Source organism: Melospiza georgiana, chromosome 18 (assembly GCF_028018845.1).
Source record: "Melospiza georgiana isolate bMelGeo1 chromosome 18, bMelGeo1.pri, whole genome shotgun sequence".
NCBI classification, from domain to species: domain Eukaryota; kingdom Metazoa; phylum Chordata; class Aves; order Passeriformes; family Passerellidae; genus Melospiza; species Melospiza georgiana.
Window position 1 is genome coordinate 1083007 of NC_080447.1, and position 23783 is coordinate 1106789.

At 47.9% G+C, this 23783-nt stretch overlaps 1 protein-coding gene across 1 annotated transcript in view; it reads right to left on the reverse strand.

The window, feature by feature from the left end:
* TMEM132C (transmembrane protein 132C) overlaps positions 1–23783 on the reverse strand; it is a 165989-nt gene that overhangs the window by 63498 nt on the left and 78708 nt on the right. The window contains exon 3 of the mRNA XM_058036794.1: positions 4348–4494. Within this exon, the coding sequence (XP_057892777.1) occupies positions 4348–4494 (147 nt within the window). The remainder of the gene's footprint in view (positions 1–4347; positions 4495–23783) is intronic.

The following is a 23783-nucleotide window of genomic DNA, read 5'->3' on the forward strand; positions in this document are numbered from 1 at the left end:
CCAAGTTCATCACCAGAGCACATCCCCAAGCACCACATCCCCTTGTTTTTCAGCACCACATCCCCTTGTTTTACAGATATTCCAGGGACTCCTTCCCTGGACAGCCTGTCCCAGTGCCTGACAACCCTTGCAGTGGTGAACTTTTCCTCATATCCAATCTAAACCTCCCATGGTGCAATCTGAGGCTTCTCCTCTTGCCCTCCCTGAGCACACACCTGGCTCACGTTCAGCCAGCTGCCAGCCAACACCTGCAGGCTCTTTTCCCAATTTTCCCTTGAATTATGGAGCTTCATTCTGCTCAGCTGAGGTCATTTAGCACCTCAGCCTCTTCCTCATCCTTTGTCATGGTGTTTCCCCCACACCCAGTGAAGAATGGAGATTCTCCTGAGCTCTCCTTTTGTTCATATATCCATATACAATGCCTGCTCATATGTGAATTTCTTGTAAATGAATGGAAATTGTTTCTGTTTCGGGGTTTAATGGTGTAGACATCCATTGCTGGTGCCTTCCTCCCTATAGTGTCGGTGCAGTTTGTACAGCTCAGTCCCTGCAGACACACGTGTGACCTCCTGCAGACATGCACAATTTCCCAAGCACCCACAGCAGTGGCATGTGCCATCCCAGCTCTGCTCCCGCCTCAATTATCAGTCAAAAGGATAAACAACTGGCATGAAAAAATCCTGACCCACAAGCAAAAACCTCTGAATCCTTGTGAGAACTGAATCCATGCTCTCTGCTCGGGCTGCAAGGTTTTGAGGTCAGCAGGCACCACTGCCACTCTGCTGAGCTCTGCACACCCCTCTGACCCAAAACTGCCAGGGCAGGGTGACCCAGATTCTGAAATAATTAACAACATCCTCCCTGCTCATAACGTGTGACTGCTGCTGTCTGTTCCCATCCTGGGCGCGGGCTGGCTGTGCTGTGCTGCAGGCAGACACACTCCACACGGCTCACACTTCCCAGGCCTGACTCATGCTCTACACACACACTTTACTTTTGTTTTTCAATCACAAGGGAGTTGATTTCACCGACATCCCTTGGCAGCATATGGTGCTAGCAGACAGAGCAGGGATCTGCACAGAATTGCAGCGGCTTTGTTGCTTTCCCCCACGTGCTAATGATACCAAACACAGCCTGGGAATGTAATTACTGTTTGCATGGGCATGCAGGGACTCCCAGACAGGGCTCCAAACAGGCACAACAGCCCCAGCCCAACAGAACGTGCACACGTGGCACATGAGAGGGGATAAGTGGCTGTGACACGGCCTGAAACATCAGCACAACATCTGGAAGCTCTGTTCCCCAGCCTGCCTCTCTGTCAGACAGATGGCTGCAGGGCTGTAAGCCACAGGCCTCTCCAAAGGTTCGAGGCCAAGAGGATAAAGTGCTCCATCACAGCAGTTTCCCATTCTGGCAGTGTTTCTAAATCTCTCTGCTCTACCCCACTCTCTTTGTGTGCCTGGCTGAAGTCAACAGCTCTGGGTCACTCCAGTTCCCCCATCCAGGGGCACAAATGCCAACCTGAGGGCAGCTGGTCCCAGGACAGCCCGGGTGTGCAGCAGCAAGAGGAGCCAGGCCTGGACCAGACTCACCACAGGATGCTCTGCTGCTTTGGCTTTGGCACAGAAGCCAGCCTAAGAAATTCCCTGAGCCCTCCTTGCTCCCACATGCTCCTCATCCCCACAGCAAGCCAGAGCTCTGCTGCACTGAAATTTGATATTTTAAAAAACAAACCCCACAAATACCCCTTGCTGTGCCTTGGAACAGCTCTCCTGCCCTGTGGGGCAATCCAGAATAGGTACCCAAAAAGCAGGAGCCCTTCCACAGGGGCTGTTCTCAGCTGAGAGTGGTACCTCACAAACCACACCAGCCTCAGGCTGGACCAAACCAGGCAATGTTGAGAGATGGAGCTGGTTCCAAATCACACCAGCCTTAGCCTGGGACCAAACCAGGCCATACTGAGAGATGGAGCTGGTTCCAAACCACACCAGCCTGAGGCTGGACCAAACCAGGCCATACTGAGAGATGGAACCAGGACTGACCAAAAATATCCTTTTTTGTCTACCCCAAGCACACCCAACAAACCTCCAGAAGAAGAAGCAACAAAGGAAAACAAGCAACCAAGCACTTGTGTAAGCCTTGTTTTCACTAATCAGCACTGTTGTTATCCTCATCAATAGCTACTTGAGTCTCAGCAGAAACTGCATTATGAGGCACACAAACATTGCTGATTTCAAGCTGTTTGCAGTTACTTGCCATAGTTGCAAAGCCTTTCTGAATAATTTTAAAGTAAACTCTGGCTCCTGGCTTGAGCACCACAAAGTATTTCTTAAAAAAGTAAAGAAGCATGACCCACTTAAATTCTCAAAGGTAATGGTAAACAATTACTGATGTGATGTATCTAAAATATCTCTTGTGTTCTATTATTTATATAATGTGAAAGGTGTATTAGCTGCTGCTGCATTCAGACTCAAACTGCTTCTTTCAAGGTGCTTACAGTGTAATTATATCCACAACTAATGACAGAGAAATGAGCAAAAAGGAAAAGCAAAAATCAGTATTTTTACTGAGTCTGGGCACTTGTCTCTAGGGTGTGAAGGGGAGAGAGTGCAATGGTTCTCCCTGGTGCAGCAGGGAGATTTCTAAGCAAACACAGAGGAAAACTCCTTCTACTACACCAATTAAGCAATGTATTTGTGAGCTGGCTGAGCTGGCTGCAGCGAGGATGAGGCAGTGCTGGAGCTCCAGAGCTGCCCTCACACCCAGCCTGACCTCAGTACAGAACTGCACATCCCCTCTGTGACCCAGCCTGGAGGAGCTGGGGGCAGCACAGAAAATTCCCATTAGGGACTCACAGTCCTCCAGCAAATTAAATTAGCCTAATGGAGTACCTGTGCTCTGTGCAGAGGGCTCCAAGTGACACCCAGAGACCCAGCAATGCCCATTTCACCGTGTGCTTCCCTCAGGTTTCCCTGTCCAGCTCCTCCCTGCACACAAACATTTCACTCAAACCAGGGCTCATCATGCTTTCAGAAGACAGCAACTATTTACATGCACAAGTGAGAGAGGCATTAATTAAAACATTGAGTTTTATTTGCATAATTAGTGCCAAAAATATTTTTATGGGTTAATTAGACTTCATGCAAATTGGATTGAGGAGATTTAATTTGGGGTTTGATAACCTGACTATTATAGTTCTGCAGTTGCAAATCTGCTCAGAGCTACATGCTGTTCTACAGCTACATCCTCCCTTTCAAACTGGTGTAGTTTTTACTCCTGGCAGCCTTTTTGCATCTTTCCTTTCCCTTTGCCAGTCCTGAGGCAGGTTGACCCTGGTAGGATGCCAGGTGCCCACTAAAGCAGCTCCACCTCTCCCCTCCTCAGATGGACAGGGAGGAAAAAATAGAATGAAAGCTCAGGGTTGAGATCAGTCACCGAGAGGAAATACCCTGACTCAGACCATCAGCTCATCAGGAGCTGCTCGTGGTAAGAGGAATTTCTGCTTTACACATGTCCAGTATTTGGGCACAGAATACAGAAGTTAAAATCTGCTCAGGTTCTCTGTGCCTGAAGGTTTGGTACAAAGCAAAACCAGCCCAGCTCCCAGCAAGGATTCCATGGTGCTCCTCTGTGAGCCCAGGTTTGTGATAACTTTGTGATAACAATTATCACAGAGCTGGAGCTGTGATCCAAGCATTGTTTGGATGTGTACAGTGGGAAATTCCCCACATGGGCTAATGCACAGCAGCGTTGTGAGAATTCACTGTGATTCCTGAGGAGAGCAATGGAATTTCCACTGAAAATACATAACTTTACTGTGTGCCATGGATGGAGCAAGCCCTGCTCCTGCTGTGGGACAATCAGAGCAAGCCCCTGCAGACACTGCACAGCCAGAGCAAGCCCCTGCAAGCACAGCACACAGGCAGGCACACTGGGTAACACAGCTGAATCACCCTGCCCAGTGGCTCACTGGAAGAACTCACTGCTTGCTCCATGAGCCAGCCCCAGAGGCTGTGCTGCATTCAGAGAAACAAGGTCAAAACTGCCAAGGCAGAAAAAGTAAAGGCTCAGTAAAACCCTTTGAATTCAGAATATTCATATTGCTGCCAAAAGGACACCACCCCCAGCATAGGTCTATTCCGTTAATTTTTCCCTTTGAAGTGATGAGTTTTATTGCCCATTGCAGGTCAGCAGATGGTACCACAGCTACCCTGAGTGCCTCCACATTTCCAGGCTGCAGCTTTAGCAGCTGTGAGCAGCGCTGATAGGAGCCTTAAGCCCTTCAAGCCCTGAATGGTATCATGGACATAAATGCGTTTAATGTGCCGAGAAGAGGAGGTTCCATACCTGTTCCTTGAGCTGGGGGCTATCCTCTGGCACAGGACTGTGGTGGTGGAGTGCTTGCCACCATTGCCCACCTCCTGCTTCACGTCCCACTGCCGCGGGTCGCTCGTCCTCGCGCCCAGGATGTTCACACCCTTCTTCACCTTTGCCCTGTGGGAAACGGCAATGGGAAAGGGTTACAAACTCATGCAGGGCTCTCTGAATGCAGCTCAGGCACGGGCATCTCAGCAGAGCAGTTTAAAGGCAAGTGTCAGGTGTGCTTCTCATGCAGCAGTAAACAGGAGAGTGATATCATGAATGTGGCAACATCACATTGTTTGGACAGGGTCTTTCTATGTTCTGCTGGAGTTAGGGGTCAAACTGAACTGCAGGAAAAACCTGCACTCAAGGTTCTTTTCTCTATTCAGGCAATATTGTTTTCCCAAAGAGAAGCTTGTCCCAGCACAGAGGACTCTGGCATGTTTGTCTGCATCAAGACAAAATTGTGCCTCGCCACTGCACAGAGGAATATTCCACTGCAGGCTTTTTAATAACACATTTTATTCCAGATGAAATCCTTCTAGGTATCACTGGACAGGCTGTTGCTCCTCTGCCTGACAATTTCCTCTTTCCTGCACATTCCCAAGGAAATTTCTGTTTGAAATCTCCAGTCTGGAGAGAATGCAGCTGTTGCTTGAGACAAGACTTTGTAACCCAGAGATGTTCTTAGAGGATGCGGCTTTCTGCCACTCCCAGTTGTCATGCCCTGTGGAAAAGTTAACTGTATTTATCTAGTGATGCTAATAACATCAGCAAGAACTGCATGGAAGGTTAATTACAGAACACTTGCTAATTAAAGAGCATTTGTACAAAGGATTCTCAGCAAAGGTGTTGTTTGGGTGCAGAATGCTGAACTGCTTATGCTCAGCCCTACCACAAAGCACCAGGAATGGGGCAGATGAAGAGTTATGCAGCCCTTCTTTTCTGAAGTCAGCGAGGGACAGAAGGATGATGAGGATGTGGGGAGGAGGAGGCCACTGAGGAGTCCCCGGCCCTGGGAGCAGCGTGGCCTCACCCTCAGAGCAAGAAGGGAAAGGGCAGCCTGACTCCAGCTAACATCACAGGTCGCCACAGCACAGAGGCTGAACTTAAAATTACAATTTTCTAAAATATTTATGCAACACAAAATGTTAGCTACTGGGCAGAAATCATCATCCAGCAAGATGCTGGTATCTTCTTGACATTTATGAGGACTTGGCACCTAAGTTTCTTTAAAAAACTGGTCTTTCTGCATCTTCAGCCAATAAAACACTCAAAAGCTGTCGCTAGGAATGACTGAGAGTACCTGTCTTCTTGCAGCTTTTCAACAAACACAATTAATTTAAGGTATTGAAAAAGAAAAGTTGGTGGTTTTTTCTTCCCAGTATAAAGGCATAAAAGATTAATTGTCTCATTTGTAACATGAAACGCCATGGAGCTTTAGAGAATGCTGTCTTGCTCCTGCAAAAGTAGCCTGATGAATCTCTCGTGCCTTCAGCTGAATTACTCAGAAGCAAAAACAGAAAGGCAAAGGAAGAATCAAATTCATTCCTGAAGGTTCATTAAAGCTTTAAGTCCCATTAGGTTTTGCAGTGCATTACAGTTCAGATAAATGAACAATAAATAAATGTTTCAGTATTTATAAAACACCCCTGCCAATCCTGAAGCTGTGCAAATCCATCAGTATTTCTACGGCAATCTGTATTTTAGGAGATCTTTGGATGCATTTTAGGAGGCTGCAATTTAGCAACTGGAGAGAAGTGAAACCTCATTGTTTATACTTTGTTCTTTGAGACAGGCTCTGAAATGACAGAACACCACTCAAAATGAGGCTCCCATGCTTGGATTTCCAACAGAATTCCAGCTCTGTCAGCAGCTGCAAACTGCTCTCTCCACCACGGAGCGTGACACAGTCAATACCTGGGCCCCTGTTAATTAGGATGGACATGTGGCTGCGTGGCCAAGGTTAGTGGTCACATACACTGCCAGAGGACCAGAGCAGGGCTGCAATGCCATTTTGTTAATTAACTACACGATGGGGCATTAAGTTGAGTGGTTTGCACATATGCCATTATATAAAGCCCATTAAAAAAAAAATTCCATCCCAGGGTAAAGTAGGTTATGTTTAGTGAGAAAAATCAATGTTGTGATTGCACTTAGGACTGGAATGAGGGTATGAACACCCAGAAGATTGAACTTCCGAAATAAATATGCAGAAGCACAATTTGCAACTCTCCCTCTAAAAAGGGCATTGAGTTTTACATAACAAGGTCAATGGATGAATCAGAATTAAGTCAGACAGAACTGAGCCCCACACATTTCCAAATGCAATCTGTACATATGCTACAAATGTTTTCACTCCAATTTTTATTTACTTGGTGTTTGAGTGCTAGCAAGGAAAAGTCTATTTAATTACTTACCAAAGATTTGTTGACCTTGTTGGATGCTTGTGATTAAATATTCATTTTTTTAAATCAATAGTGCCAACTTTGTACATTAAAAATCTGTAAGTTATACTACCTCAATAAACCCCAAGACCGAGGACCTGGAGGCCAAATGACTTGACAGTCTGCTGTATTTACCCAGATAACCTTACAGTATTTATAAATGCACTGTGTTTACTTGAGGGTGACAATAAATGGGGAGGACACACAGCTGATGGGGTTCCCCGCTGCAGCTGGGAGGTTCTTTTCTGCACAGCTCCATGGCCTGCAAGCGTCCACCAGCCATGAATTGTCAGCTTGGAATTCCACCCAAAGCGCAGCCAAAATCTTCCCCTCCAAAGTTATTCTAAACAACCTCCTGGGAATGTCACCAAATCTAAAACTGAAAATGCACAAAGCTAAATATGCATAGAATTAAAAATGCACAGAACTAAAAATGCACGGAACTAAAAATGCACAAAACGAAAAATGCACAGAACTGAAAATGCACAGAACCTATGGGCAGCAGCTCATTCATTTGAGGGTGATGGTCTGGGAGCTGGAAGCTAAGCCCAGCTTTGATCTCGTGACAAAAGCCAAGGCTGAATGGGAGCTGGAGCCCAGCCCAGCAGAGCAGAGCTCAGCCCCAGCCCTCCCTGGGGAAGGGATTCCCTCCCTCTGAACACATGGCACCCACAACAAGGGGGGATTTTCTTGCTTGAACTCCTGAGGTTATGAACTCATAGCACAGGGAATCTCTGCCTCAGCTTTGTCTCAAAATAACTGTCTCTCTTTAAATGTCTCCAATGGAGAATTAGAAGATTCTGCTGGCAAGCAGAGCAAGCAGCATCTCAAAGATATTACAGAGAGCCTCCAGCAGCTTACCTAGGAATCATTACTTAATTTGTGTCGAGACCAAGCAGAAGCATTTATTTACTCACACAATCACACAGCAAATGTGCAATTTCCAAGCAAATATTTCACTTTCAACTTGAAGCTTTCAGTTATAGACAAAGATTTCCGTTTAGCGCCTCACCTTCCTAACGTGTCAAACCCAGAAATGATGCTTCTAATTAATGCATTCTGATCAATTGCAGATGAAAATCTAATTCTTGCATTTCGCTATGCTCAAATTACAAGAAATGTCAGCAGTATTTCGATATAATACTGTACAGCTATTAAAGACAGCAACCAAAAGGCAATTGAATCAGCAAGAGCCAGAGCTGGAGATGTGACTTATGATTTAAGCAGCTCAAATTATTGCTTCCTATTTAAATTTAAAAGTTAATCTTGCAGAAGTGCTGTGCCATGGAAGGGCTGTGCTACCTGCAGCAGTGCTGGAGAGAGGGCACAGAGTGCTGAGGGCTCCCACCAGGCCTTCCCATGCAGGATTCTGCTGAGTGTGCTGACACCAGAGAGCATCATCCCTTTTATTGCAGAGGAAGGATGCTCAGAGCAGCAGGGGAGCTGCTCTGCCTGGCTGGGCTGGGCACAAGGGGAAGGCTCTGGGCAGCACGGGGAGCCGGGCACATCCCTGGCTGCCCTCAGCTGGCAGCATCCAGAGCAGGGCTGAGCTGTGGCTCTGTGCAGGACCAGGGAAACACCAGTGCAAGTGGCTGCAGGCAGCAGTGCCAGTGCCTGGGAGGGCAGCAGTGCCAGTGCATGGAAATGCAGCAGTGCCTGGGAGGGCAGCAGTGCCAGTGCCTGGAAGGGCAGCAGTGCCAGTGCATGGAAATGCAGCAGTACCAGTGCCTGGAAATGCAGCAGTGCCAGTGCCTGGGAGGGCAGCAGTGCCAGTGCATGGAAATGCAGCAGTGCCTGGGAGGGCAGCAGTGCCAGTGCCTGGAAGGGCAGCAGTGCCAGTGCATGGAAATGCAGCAGTACCAGTGCATGGAATGCAGCAGTGCCAGTGCCTGGAAGGGCAGCAGTGCCAGTGCATGGAAGGGCAGCAGTGCCAGTGCATGGAAATGCAGCAGTGCCAGTGCCTGGAAATGCAGCAGTGCCAGTGCATAGAATGCAGCAGTGCCAGTGCATGGAAATGCAGCAGTGCCAGTGCCTGGAAGGGCAGCAGTGCCAGTGCATGGAAATGCAGCAGTGCCAGTGCCTGGAAGGGCAGCAGTGCCAGTGCCTGGGAGGGCAGCAGTGCCAGTGCCTGGAAATGCTGCAGTGCCTGGGAGGGCAGCAGTGCCAGTGCCTGGAAATGCTGCAGTGCCTGGGAGGGCAGCAGTGTCCCCAAGGATCCCAAACCCAAACTCAAGGCAGCAGCAGCAGCTCGTAGGGCTCCTGTCCGGGCTGTCCCCAAGGATCCCAAACCCAAACTCAAGGCAGCAGCAGCAGCTCCGAGGGCTCCTGTCTGGGCTGTCCCTGAGGATGCTCCTGCTCCAGAGCGAATCCTGGCATTCCTCAGCCTGGAGCTTGAGCTGAACAAATGCTGACCCCTTTTGGTCAGCCTCCTCCGAGCCTCGCTGCTTCTCCTGCTCTTTGCTAGCTCTCCTCAGCAGCTCCTGAGTTTTGTGCCTGTAAAGGTCAGGTTGCAAGAATTTCCTTCAGTGCCTCCTGAAGCCAAGGCAGCTCTCCTGCTGGCTCCTTGCTGGGCTGCACGTTACAATTAACACTCAAAACTTCATGAGTTCTGCCAGAAAAATTTCAGCTTCTTCCTGCCATGATTCACTCCTCTCCTCCTTTGCTCCCAGAGTAAAGCAGGAGATTAAAGCCAGCTGCAGGAACCCATAAAAGCCAGGCAAGAGACTGACCACAGCAATTATGCAAGATTTGTTTTGTGAAGTAAATATTTTCCCTTTCATCTTTCTGTATGCAATGAGTTGCTGGATCTCACTGCAGCTCTGAAGGAACAGCACAAACATCTGCGTGCACAGCATCCCTCATGAAGAGCTGGGAAGCCAGAGGTGGGACAGAAGGTGTCCTGATCAGCCTTTCAAACACGAGCCTTTAATTTGCAGAGCACACGGGCAGGGTGAGTGTGATTGAGGAGCCTGGCTCAGCTCAGGGAATTTGGGGATCAGGGATCAGCTCAGCTTCAGGCTGGGCTCCACACAGGGTCCCTGATCATCCCACTCCAGCAACTCCCTGTGGCCACCTCTTTCCTACAGAAATTTCCATTTACAAGCCACAAGTCCACATCAGCAGGAAAAAGAGAGCCCTCTCTCAACTGCAGGATTTAGGTACTAAATGGATGAGGTAATAAATTACTGCTAAAAGCAGCATTTCAGATTTGGTCCCCAGCTCAGGAGCCACTGCAAAGGGCCATCCATGCAGGAATCATCAGTAAAAGCCAAGACCTTGCTGCTCAGAGCATCCTCTCTGCTTCAGGCATTTCTCTCTCATAGTGTACCCAAAAAAGGCCTCCAGGAAACCACTTTTGTAGAAAAACAGAAAACAGCCTTTAAAATGTCAAAACAGCTAAAGTAGGCACACAGCTCCGGCTCTTCAATCCTTACAATTTTCCTTTCACTTCCAATAGACCACAAGGTTGGTCTATTTGAAATGACTTTGGAAAAGAGAACACGTCAAAACAAAACAAATAGAAATATTTCACTTTGAAAGTGCAGTAATAAAACCCTTTAAGAATCTCCAAAGCAGAATGCTTAAGCTTCTTGAATATAGGGAGCAGCTGAGGCACATTTCAGTATTTCTGAAACCTCCTCAGTCTGGCAAATTGCACTCAATTCAGCCCAAAGCTGCATACATATTCTGGTGACTTTCATGTCCATCAAAATGATACAAATTCTCCCATTGCCAGAGAGGAGTCCTGGGATCTGAAATAGCTCAAGGGCTGATCTTCTGCAGTGTTCTTACATAACTGAAATTCCCTGAGACCCTTGGAAAATCAGCTGTCCTCTATTTCAATAGCAAAAGGTGCTTCACATCCCTTAGGAAGCTTTGGAGAGCTCAGCTGCAAGGCACGAGGTGGATGCTGCCAGCTGTACTTTAGATTTATTTTTTCTCCAAAAAAGAAATCCAATGTATTTTGGGATGTTCCAGGGACAGAGCTTTTTGGGTTTTGGGCTGATATCTGTGGTTAACTCTTTGTTAACATCACCAACTCTCTTGAGGAGTCAGCTATCCCATTATTGAGTTTTCAAAGGAAAGCAGAGAGAGGTGATTTCTGTGAAGTTTGGATAACCCTACTCAAGGCACAGACAGTCACTGAACCTGACAGATCCATGGCAAAGCTGCTTTCTCCACCCCTGAATTTCAATAGCACTAGTTAAGGGGTTAGGAAAGGGGTGTGAGGGCATGGGGAAATCCTAAAAACATCTATAAATAAAAGCAGGATGGAAGTACATAACACAGAGAATGTGGATTTGTCATCCAAGCCAATGTGACTTTACAACCTGCTAACATCCTGCCTGCAGCAAAGACAAACTCTGCAAACTCCTGAGCTCCCAGCAGCTGTCACTGAGCTGTGCTGGGCACTGAGCTCCATTGCTGCCTGAGAGAACACCCAGAGAGCCCAGGCTGGGCACTGAGCTGTGCTGGGGCACTGAGCTCCATTCCTGCATGCAGAGAACACTCAGAGAGCCCAGGCTGGGCACTGAGCCCCATTCCTGCATGCAGAGAACACTCAGAGAGCCCAGGCTGGGCACTGAGCCCCATTCCTGCATGCACAGAACACCCAGAGAGCCCAGGCTGGGCACTGAGCTCCATTCCTGCATGCAGAGAACACTCAGAGAGCCCAGGCTGGGCACTGAGCTGTGCTGGGCACTGAGCTCCATTCCTGCCTGAGAGAACACCCAGAGAGCCCAGGCTGGGCACTGAGCTCCATTCCTGCCTGAGAGAACACCCAGAGAGCCCAGGCTGGGCACTGAGCTGTGCTGGGGCACTGAGCTCAGTTTGTATGCAAAGACTCCTCTCTCTCATTCCTTTCATTAGCACAGATCAGCTCTGAACCCTAACTGCATCACTGCCTGGCAGAATAATTAATAATTTCCACCAAGAATCCCTTCTTTTTCCTTTGTGCAACACCTGACCTGGCCTCTCAGGATAGGAAACCCCACTCCTGGGTTGAAGGATGGAGATCCCCTCCTAACAAACACCGTCCCAGGTGGCACAGGAAGGGCTCCTGCCCAGGACTTACAATGTTAACCAGCAGGTTTGCTGATTTAATTATCAGATGTACTTAGGGACAGGGGACAAGGCCAGTGTGTTTAGCTGTCTTTTCTCTGCCCTTCACCTTTTACTCATGGAATCAGCACAAAGTCTGGGTTCACAAGAAATGCAGGGGAATTGCGGAGAACACCAAAGTCCTGCAGGGCCTGAGGGGTTTGCAGATGCTCTGCTGTCACAAAGGCAGCTGGAATAATCCTCCTCACACCAACACATGCCTGCTGAGACAGGCAGAGGAGACAGAGATGGGTGCTGTGTAAATAAAAATCCCACCAGGGTGAATGCAGAGCACAGATTCAGCTGCACATGCTAAACACAAGCTCATGGATCTATTTTATAGGACCAGGGACACTTTTTAGATAAGTAAATGCTTTGAGATTATATTTCCCTACTACACCCAGTTTCTATTATTACCAGAAAAATCTCTAAGCTGCATATTTGTGACATTCCCCCAGCTGGCAGAGCAACAGCAGTGCTGAGGAAAATACTTACTGTTTGCAGTGGTTATTAGGATTATTACTCAGACCCCAAGTGACTTTCTGAAGTAATCTTCCCATGCAGTCCCTTTGTGGTTTAATCCCATCCTCACTGCCCCTCAGCAGCTGCCATGAATGCAGCTCTGCCATCAGGCACGGGGCTGCAGGGGCTGTGCTTCCCTCTTCCCTTGGGGAAAGCATTTTGCTGAGATCAGCTGCTGAGAGAAGGGGCAAACATCCTGAAAGCAGTGAGGAGGGGAGGAGCCTTCCACTCCATATATATAAAATATATGTATATACATCCTCCTGCCACTCCCTCAAGGTGCTCAGGGCTGCTGCACACTCTGCTCTGGGCCCCAGACAAGTTCATTCTGTGCTGCTGTGCCAGGCACCTGCACACACAGCTCCATTGCTGTGCCAGGCACCTGCACACACAGCTCCATTTCTGTGCTGCTGTGCCAAGCACCTGCACACACAGCTCCATTGCTGTGCCAGGCACCTGCAGGTACAGCTCCATTTCTGTGCCAGGCACCTGCACACACAGCTCCATTGCTGTGCCAGGCACCTGCACACACAGCTCCATTGCTGTGCCAGGCACCTGCACACACAGCTCCATTTCTGTGCCAGGCACCTGCACACACAGCTCCATTTCTGTGCTGCTGTGCCAAGCACCTGCACACACAGCTCCATTTCTGTGCCAGGCACCTGCACACACAGCTCCATTTCTGTGCCAGGCACCTGCACACACAGCTCCATTGCTGTGCCAGGCACCTGCACACACAGCTCCATTTCTGTGCTGCTGTGCCAAGCACCTGCACACACAGCTCCATTTCTGTGCCAGGCACCTGCAGGTACAGCTCCATTTCTGTGCCAGGCACCCGCACACACAGCTCCATTGCTGTGCCAGGCACCCGCACACACAGCTCCATTGCTGTGCCAGGCACCTGCACACACAGCTCCATTTCTGTGCTGCTGTGCCAAGCACCTGCACACACAGGTGACAAACACCTGGTTCCTCTCTCCCTCTGCCTGTGAGGGATGCTCTGCACCAGCCCATGGAGCTCATGAGGCTGCTCAGCACCACCAGGGTGGGGGTCCAGCACCTGCACATTCAATGTGCCACCCATTTAATGCCTCAGCAAAGCTCCTCCTGCCTCCTAAGCCATCCACTTCCTCATCTGAAAGGTCTTAGATAAAATGGCCAAGAGTTATGGGGTATACAACAAGTGAGGGTAGAGAGAAATGACAAGTACAAAGAGAGGAATATGAATAATCTACAGAAGAGGCCATTATTCTATGTGCCCAGGGAAAGTGTTTCTGCTCCTTACAAAAGGAAGGATTTATCTTCCCCTGATCAAAGGTGACAAAGCTGGAATGTTAATGCTAGAAAAACACAGGGAGGGCAGGAAGAAGGCTGCCAGCAATTTCACTTTGATTTCATCAGCTGATGGTGCAATTATACATTTATTTTTCCTGTGAGCAGCAGACACTTTCACACTCAGAGCACACCAGGAGGAGAGACAAATTACTGAGTCTCACAGATCTTTCTACAGAATTCCACACATGTTTCCCTCAAGCCAGACACCGATGCTCTCAATCTCCTGTGTCCTTTGGGGCTGACACAGCTCATGGCACTGACATTAAGGGGCCAGGACTGGCCATCAGCTACTGAGTCTTCTCCCGGCGACAGCAGTGCCACACAGACATAATTCAGGGCCAGCTCTGAGCCTGCTCTGCTGTGCTTGAAAACCAGGTCAGGCCTCCAGCACCTGGAGCTGCTGAGAATTCCAGCTGCCTGTCCCTGGGGATCTGCAGGGCTGCATTCCTGGGATGCTGAGGAGGAGCAGGAGCTGCTGTGCCAGGGACATCACCCAGAGGCACTGGGACAGGCACTGGGACATCACACAGGGCACTGGGACATCACCCAGTGGCTCTGGGACAGGCACTGGGACATCACACAGAGGCACTGGGACATCACCCAGAGGCACTGGAACATCACACAGTGACACTGCAACAGGCACTGGAACATCACATAGGGCACCGGAACATCAGACAGGGCACTGGGACATCACCCAGTGACACTGGAACATCACCCAGTGACACTGGAACAGGCACTGGGACATCACCCAGAGGCACTGGGACATCACCCAGTGGCTCTGGAACAGGCACTGGAACATCACACAGAGGCACCAGAACATCACCCAGAGGCACTGGAACATCACACAGTGACACTGGGACATAACACAGTGACACTGGAACATCACACAGTGACACTGGAACATCATCCAGTGGCTCTGGAACATCACACAGAGGCACTGGGACATCACCCAGTGGCTCTGGAACAGGCACTGGAACATCACCCAGGGCACTGGAACATCACCCAGTGCCACTGGAACATCACCCCGTGGCTCTGGGACATGCAGCCCTGCCCTGCTGCACTGCTGGGTGCAATGCCAACACAACTATGTCACTGTGGGCACATTTTCAGCTCACACAGAGGTGACAAGGCACCAAAGGCAACCCACAGCAGGTCAGAGCTTGGACCATGTCATTGTTATCAGCAGGAACAGCATCCTCCAGAGCAAAGCTGGGAGCTCTGCTGTGCTGTCACACCAATGCATTATTACAGAGTTTGTACCCCAGAGGGGTTTGTTGAAGGGAGGAAAAAGGGAAAAATTCACATCAAAAATTGCCAGAAGAGCCCTGATCTTGTTTAGATCAAACTACTCAAGCTCCAGGTATTATCTATTTACACAAGGAGCTGAAAATTCACCCCAGTCCCAGAGACCTGTTGTTTCTGTCACTGACAGGGAGAGTCAGCGCTGATTTCCAACACAAAGCAGCAGTAAATGGAATTAATATCAAGAGCAGAGCTGCCCTGAGTTAACATGCAGAGCGTGTGCCAGCCTTGCAATGAGCCCACACCAGCATGGTGTCATCCTGAGCCATCCACAGCAGTGTCCCAGTGCACAGCATCATCCCTGACTTCATTTTATGTCATGGCCTACAAGGACATTTTACACCTTCTTAGGAAATTTTAAGGCCGCCCTTTCAGCATATAAAAAACAACAAAATGTGTAATTGCTGTTATGGAAAAGTAGCAGTGGAACTTATCTGAAAAACACCTCTCAAAGTGAACACTTGGAATGTTTTCCTTGGAGTTCTCTGGAGTAGGAACTTGAGCTGGGTGTGACAATTTCAGGGGTGTGTGACCAGAGCTCCAGGGCAGGACTGAAGGACTGCCTCCCTCAGCCAGCCCAAATCCAGCTACTGAAGCATGCTTTTAGTTCTCATCTAATTTAGTCTTTCACTACCAACCCGCTCTCTCAATCCAATTTTCCTAATTTTTAAGAACCTTTGCCCTCCTAATCCCATTAGATCAGTGATTCTAAAAAAGAGATTTTACTGCAAGTGATGCAGAAAACAAACATCACCCCTACCACGTGCTTTTACTCCTTCTTCCCTCCTCAAAGTGATACCTTTGCATGCTAGCCCCTAAGAACTCTTTAATGCTTTGGAATGCATTTGAAAACGTGAAATTTGCTTATTTGGGATTTTAGCAGAGCCCTCCTTGCTGGAATCTCCCAGTCTCTGTTGCAAGGGCGGCGTTCAGAGGAGCAATGACCCATTTTCTATTTTTCATTTTAATTTCCACCTCTGCTGCTCACACGGCTGAGGGCCCTGGGATGAATGCATGTCCCCAGTGCATGTCAGATCCTCTCAGGCTTGTCCAGAGCTCCTGGTAGGAATCAGGAGCTGAGCTGAGCCAAGGGAACAGGGGTTCAGAGGCAATAAATCCATCTCAGCACCGGGGAGAGGGAGATTTCCCTGCTAGGGATCAGGCAGAGGGCTGAGAGCTGGGGGCTGTGGAATCATTACTGCATCACGGAGGGTTTGAAGGAACAAAATTGCATTTCTGCGTTCGTATTAACACTTCTGTGAGGGAAGAAAAGCAGAGATTGTGTTTGCACTCCCCTGGCTGAGCACTGGGCGTGTTTCAGTGAGGAGGATTTGCCCTCTGTGTCCATGCAAAAAGAGGCTGCAGTAAATAACACGAACCCTCTGGAACCCTGGAGTCACCTTGCACAGGCACAGTGGGGCTGCTCTGTGCTGCTGTGCTGAGATTTCCACACTGCAGTGACACAGACACTGCCCGGGGGCTCACAGCTGAGAAACAACAGCACCTCTTCATCTGGGACCTCAGCAAATGCAGTGGAGGAGCCACTGATGGAAAACCACCTTAGAACCTCACATTTCTCTTTTTTTTCCAGGGTAGGGCTGCACTTTAAGTCACTGCTTTATTAATGGAATTAGTGCATTTGTCTCTTGCAGGCCTGAAAAATAAAGCACTGAGCAGTAACATATGGAATATGCCTTAGGCAAGAGACTTTCTTCTGGTATTGCTATTTTTCTAATAAAATTGAAATCATGGCACGAGTGCACATGTTCTTGTAAAGTATTTCACAGGGGGTGGTCTGAAATAGATGCACCCAAAAACAACAGACTTTTTTTTATAAAATTGTTAATTTTAACAGTTGAAAACACAGTGATCTGGGATCCCTGATCTCATGGGATGGAAGGAAATAAAAAAGAACTCCACAAGTTCTCCTCTTTTGAGTTTATCCTTCAAATTCTTGGGGCAATTCCCCCTGTAAATATAAAATAAGGGCTCAAAAGATCATTTTATAACGTGAAGTCACAGTCACAGTCCTCCTGCCATCCCTCAGCTGTAGCAGAGCACGCTCCTATTAAAATAATGAATGAGACTGAAATTCCCGAGGAAATGGTGAGTGTTCAGAGCACCACTGATGGCAAAAAGCAAGGCAGGCACTGCCTAAAATCCTACAAATTGTTAAAATCCTACTGAGCTTGTTTGCAGGCAGGATAAAGAACTGAGGGTGCCAGGCTGGGTTTGGCTGCAGCAGTGCCCAGGCAGAGGAGCAGAGCCCAGCCCAGCAGCACACATCTCATGGAGAGGGGATCCATTTAAAGCTGGCACCTCTCCAGCCTCTGAACCTTTCTGCTCAGGTTCTCCTATGCTTCAGGCAGGTTTCTGTCTGCACTTCTGTTCCCCAGGCAGTCCCTCCCTGCCTCGGGGCTGTCTCACCCTCCAGGAGCTCCAGGGCAGAGCAGGGATAAGCACTCCAAGCACAAAAAGCACAGAGCAGCCTCAGGCACTGAGATTACCTTTACACTGGAACCCCTTTGATGCCAGCTCCCAGACAAGAAATGCAGTTGACTTATGCTCAGTAAAAATTGATGTTTCCTGCCACGCTCATCCCAGTTATCAAGCTAAGTCTGAAACTTAGAACAAGCTGGAAAAAAATAACTGCAGTAAAAGGTCGAGACATGCAAGAGGGTTTTCTCCTCTTGAAAGCACTCAGGGAGTGGGTCTGCCTGGGTAAAATCCTGCCCAAACTAACAGCTTCATTTCCATGCAGTCTGTTTTGGTTCCAGGCTCACATGCCAGCAGCTCCAAAGGTAAAAGTCCCCTGGTTTGCTGTTCCACACCTACAGGGTGGCTGATGGAAAACTCAGGCACCAGGGAGAGAACTGGGAGTTTCTGAAATGCTCTGGAACAGGAATGTCTGTAACAAACAGCCTGATACAACACCAAACCACCCAGAACTGCAGAGCACAGCACTGCCTCTTAAATTAGCTCTCCTCTTAACATTTTTTGCCCCTTTTATTTCCCCATTGGCTGCAATAAAATACAGAAAAGTGATATCTTCCCCCTTTTCTACTGGTAGCATCAGATTCCTCAGGAAACATCTAACAAGGAACCTTTCTGCTGGTTCCCACCAGGAGCTTGTGCTTGTGCCATTTGTGTATGTGGGAAATGGGCACCTTCTGCAGGACCACTGGAACCAGCAAACATGAGCTGCAAAGCATGAAAAACTCTACCCTGTGAGTGTTCTGACAGCAGAAGCTGTTTTACATCAGCTCCAAATTCCACAGGTACATGTCAGTGTCAGAAAGGACCATGTAGATCCTCTGAATGGGAAACAGAAATAGAATTAAATAAATGGAGAGGGCAATGAGCAACAAAATTTAACAAGCTAGGGTATGATCAATGTCCTGTTCCCTTCCAGGATCTGGGTAATGAATCAGATTTTACACCTTGAGTTTCCAACAATGTCTGCAGAGATAAGGTAATGGCATGTCCATTACCCTGGCCTAAGATTGGCATATTCTCATCAAATGCTTTGTGATTGTATAAATAGCGTGGAACAAGGGAAAATCAGGAGCACACAACACGTAGGAAACCTCCACAGACACCTCATTTTTTTTCCATTCAGCAGGAAGCAGCAATGCAAGCAGAGCTGGAGGCATTTGTGCATTTCAGCATTCCTGTCTTACCTGAAGGTGCTTGATAAATCCAATGCATATAAATAAAAAGGAGAGGGGTTGGAGCACAGGCAGTTCCTGGTGCTGATGCTGCCTTTTCACTGCTAAGGTTCTAATCCAAATGTGATCCATGTGAATATTATTTCTATCTGATTATCAAAGGGCTCAGAAGGGCTGGCTCACCCAAGGTCACAGTGCCTGAATGTCAAATAATGATTTCCTCCCCTCTGCTGTGGTGGACACCATGAAATCCAGTGTGAGCAGGTGGCTGCTCTGTGCATGTGAGCTGGGAGTGTCTCCAACGACAGCAGGAAGGGTCTCCTGTTATTGAAATGCCCAAGCCAAGATCACAGAACAATCAATGACAGAGCAGAAGCAACACCAGCTCAGCCATGAAATGCCTGTGTGAGATATTACTGATTAAACCTAAAGTTTTCCTTCATCACACTCCACAGCCACGTAAGCAGATAAAGAATTCCAGGGCAGAGGGAACTTCCCAGACCCTCTGTGCAATCCCAAACACAAACAAACAGTGAAAGCTGAGCTTCCTGACAGCTTTATCTGTCCACAATATTCACCTGTTGGTTTTGGTCACAACTGATACTGACACAGTAATTCACACTCTTATTTTGCAGGCTGTCCAATTTACAAAGCTGTCAGTCCTTGATGACACCTGTGGCACCCTTTGTAAGAACACTTTTAGTGTGTCAACATCAAATATTCAGTGAATATGGTTGGATGATGCAGCATTTCCAAAGCAGCTCTAGGAATCAGGCATTTCCCTGTCCATCCCAGGATGGGATAAGCCCAATGAATGGCACAGATCTGCAGTAGAATAATCCAGCCTGTTTTGCTCCTATGTGACTTCAACTCACCTACAGTGAAATTCACTGCCTTGCACACCCCCAGGCTGAGGCCTATTCACCATTTAAGTCCCCAAAATAGGATTAGGGGATTTAAGAAGCACAGAAGCTTTGCATTTTCCATCCACTTTCTTAATGATTTTTCTGCATTAATGGGAGTGAGCACTGCAGCCAAGCAGTCAAATTTCTCAACAGGGCTGAGTCAAGGCTTTGGAGAAGGCAGCTCCAACCACAGAGGATGAACAACCTCCCCAGAGCTGAGCAGCAAAATATTGTTTGCTTTAGTGCTGAGACAGGGTTTGAGCTCAGATGCACGGAAGTGAAAAATAAGCAATGATTTTTCCTACCTTCTCTTTATTATAAAGGATTTCTTAGCGTGATATGTTGATGCTCAAAGCCACCCTTGAATGGCTTAGTACACACTACTCTTTAAACAGTCTGACTTAGAAGCAGTTCTTGACACTCTCAACAACCCAGGGAAAGGTTTTTAAGACAGCAAAATGAACAGCCCGCATTAATTAGCAGCTATTTATTCCCTTTAATAAGCAAACACGTAAGAATGAAAACTGGAAGTCACCCCATCATCCCAAGCCATGTGAATCTCACACACCCTGCGCCACAAAAGTTTCCCAGCTCTTTCTTGGCACCTGCTGCAGGCTGTGGGCAGGCTTTTATCTGAGATCTGAACACCGTGTAGCAGCATTAGCTAATTAGATCTCTTGCAACTCCTATCGTATCAGAAGCACTTAGAAGAGAGATAAAGGCAGGATTAAACCACAGAGGCAGGTCTCATGAGACAGGCAGTGAGCTCGGCACAGGCTGCCTGCACAGCCCCTGAGCTCCCCTGCTCCTGCTGCCAGCTCCAGCTCTCACAGAGGGTTCATGTTCTGTGTATTGCACGCCCAGGGGCTCCAGGCACAGTCAAAACAGCAGGAGGGGAAATTTCTACCTGCCCATCAAGGAGACAAGTCCAAGAGATCGCTGCTGCAGCCTGCCCAGAGATAAACTGCTTTGTCTCAGCTGCCCAGGCGAGCAGGAGACAGGCAGAGGGAAGCCCTGTGTCCTCACCTGTGGGCACCAAAAGGTCCACAAAGCCTTGGACCTGTACACAGATCACCCCTGAAACACCTCCTGACCCAGCTGTCACTGTGTGTGATCCTGCTGCAAGCCCTGCACAGACAGAGGGACTGCTGCTTTGGGTGCAGGAGAGCTCCCAGGGCACGGGCACAGCCCCCAGGCTACTTAAAACCGAAACCCCAAATCCTGATCCTGCACTACAGAGTAATCATCTGTCCCTGTTGGGAGCTGCCTGGGCTGATAGATAACGCTATTCTCCCAGCCACAGCACATTCCACATCCCCTTTGCCTGGATGGGAGAGCTGAAACGGGAACTGGCTGCCATCAGTGGCCATCCAATGGATGGTGGGAGCCTTGGGAGAAACAGAGGTGTTTCACAAAGCTCATGGATGCACCTGAGACAGGCAGCTGTTACTGGATGCATGGGGGGATTGTTGGGGTGTCTGTGTGGGGCCAGGATGATCCCTGGGGGTCCCTGATCCCAGGATGATCCCTGGGGGTCCCTTCCAGCTCAGGACACTCTGGGAGTTCATCTGAGCTCCCACCACTCACACAACTCAATCTCCTCCCCAGGAGGAGGTGAGTGCTGGGATGGGAGCAGCAAAGCAGGCAGAAAGCAGCAGGCACACGGGAACCTGTGAGAACAGCAGCTGACTACCAGAGATGGATCCTACACCCAATCCCTGAGTGCCATCCCAGCTTACTGCCATTATTTCAGGTTTTTAGGAGGTTCAGGACCACTCTTTCAGGAATTAAATGTACGTGCAAGCTGGTGTCATTAATTTGCAGCTCCCTGAACATGAGCAGAGCAGGGCAGGGCAGGCACAGCTCGGGATGGAACCACCCCAGCTCTGCTCTGCCTGCATGGAGAAAACAGAATAAATGCAAAAGGAGCAGAAGGAGGTCTAGGCTGGGAAGCAGACATATGCCTGCCTCTCATTAGAGTTCCTGGGAGATGTAAGCAAGCATCTGTCAGGAGAAGCAGAGCCTATGAAGAAGCAGGGATATAAAATCCCAGATCGCCTCAGAGAGGCAATAAAAACAGTATGGGATATTTATACCAATCCAGAGTAATTGTTCAAAGGTAACTGCTTCAAGGACTCTTAGGATGCTTGTAAAGGTTTCTCAACTGATAAAAAGGAGCAGCATTTTCAGGATGGGATAATTTAAAGCACAATTCAGCACAGCTGTGCAGGAAAACAGGGCAGGGATGAGCGTGTGTTTGCTGACCTCCCAATGGAAACCTGAAGGAAACCATTCTTACTAATGAGATGTTGTGATACTTATTTTTGCACAAAGCATTTTCAATCTGAAAATCCATTCAATGTCTTTAAAACTCAATAGCTAAACACCAAAAAGTAAATTTGCAGGTCCCACACTGCCAGCTTTGAGTGCAGGGAGGCACCAACTGGCCCCAGCAATGACATTTTCAGAGCTTTATGCAAGAAAGGTTCAGCATCTGCACTGATCCAAGAGCTGCAATGGAAGCAGGGTTGGCACCTGCTCAGCTCAAGAATTCTCATCTTTGATCACACAGGCGAGGGAAGGCACACAGAGCTGGAGCCAAGGACTGGGAACAAGGTGTGCTGCTAAAGCTTAAAAGAAGATATTCAATTTTTAATCAGAAGTTACTGTAATGATGCTTAAATAATTTGGAAGTATTAACTTTTTGCAGAGTCCAGCCCACTCTGAGTTCTGCTATATTCTTGGGAAATATATTCTTACCTGAAAAGCAGTTTTATAGGTCTATTTTATAGGTGAGATATAAAATAATTCCTAGCTTCTGGAGATTTAAATTTAAGATGTTATTTTTCCCTTGAAAGCATTAATTTTCTTCTGAATAATTTCTTAGTCTATTCAAGTGTTTCCAAATTTTGCTCTGTTATTAAAAATACATAATTTAGCCTAATTTTTACTTTAATCACAACAGAATCAGGCCAGGTGTCTACGCCTTTATTTGATAAATGTCTTGCTCCCAAATGAGAATATAGGAATATTAGCAGGAACCAACATAACAACTATTTATATTGAAAAAGAAGGAGTAAATACTGTGGGCTAAAACATCCCTCCCTGGGAAGGAACACTAATGCTGAAGGCATAAAACATGCAAGGGGTCTTTTCCAGCATGTTTATTTACAATAACATAATTGTCACATTTATTTGTTTGTGCTGCCTTTGAATTTCCTGAAATCACTGCTGGAGAAGGTTAAAGCCAAAAAGGTCATTCCAATCACCCCAGCTCAGCACCAATGACTCCAAGAAATGGAGCACACCTGCAAATTACAGAGCTCAACCCAAGCTCCAGCCACCAAGAGTGGCCAAAACTCCAATTTTCCTCTTTGGCCAACCACAAACGATGGGGAATCAAGAGAATTCCTGTCTGCAGAACAGCCAGGGCTTTGCAGGGACACAAAAGCCTTTCACTTTCCTGCTGCAAAGGGAGATTTTTATGTGCTGGAAACGTTGGGTTTTAGACAGAACTCCTTAAAGTTAGGAACACAGAATGCCAGGGAGAAGACACTGAGCTCATTAAAGCTTTATGGGCACTTTAAATCCTATTGACAAGAAGTGATAGAGATTAAAAGGAGGGATGGAAATGTGGCACCCAACAGCCATTGTACCAGAGAGGGAAGGCAGGAAAGGGTCAGAATTATCTGTGAAAGTCCCTGGTCACTCCTGGTCTGACCTAACTTGCTGATCCTCTTTCTGCATTAATTGGCAAAGGAAAGATGATGCATTAAAATAGATAGTCCTTAAGTGATCCATATTTTATCCCAGTTAGCTTTATGCTCTCTAATTGATTTTGTACATCCATACTCACATTCCCCTTCAACCTTCTCCAGGTCCCTTTTTTAATTAATTCCCATTCCTTCCCCAGCAGCACAGAACAAGCCAAGGTCAGGGACCCCCCTGCTGTCCTCTCCTCTCAGAGGGTCACCACTGAGCTCAGAGCAGGCTGCTCAGGGCTGCTGGAGTTGAAATCCTTCAATTCTACATCAAAAAACATCGATTCTACAACCTGAGCTCCCTGTTCCACCCTTCCTCTTCTGCAGGCCATACAAGCCAGGGGTGCCCTGCTTTCCTCACAGAGACCATTGCAAAGAAAA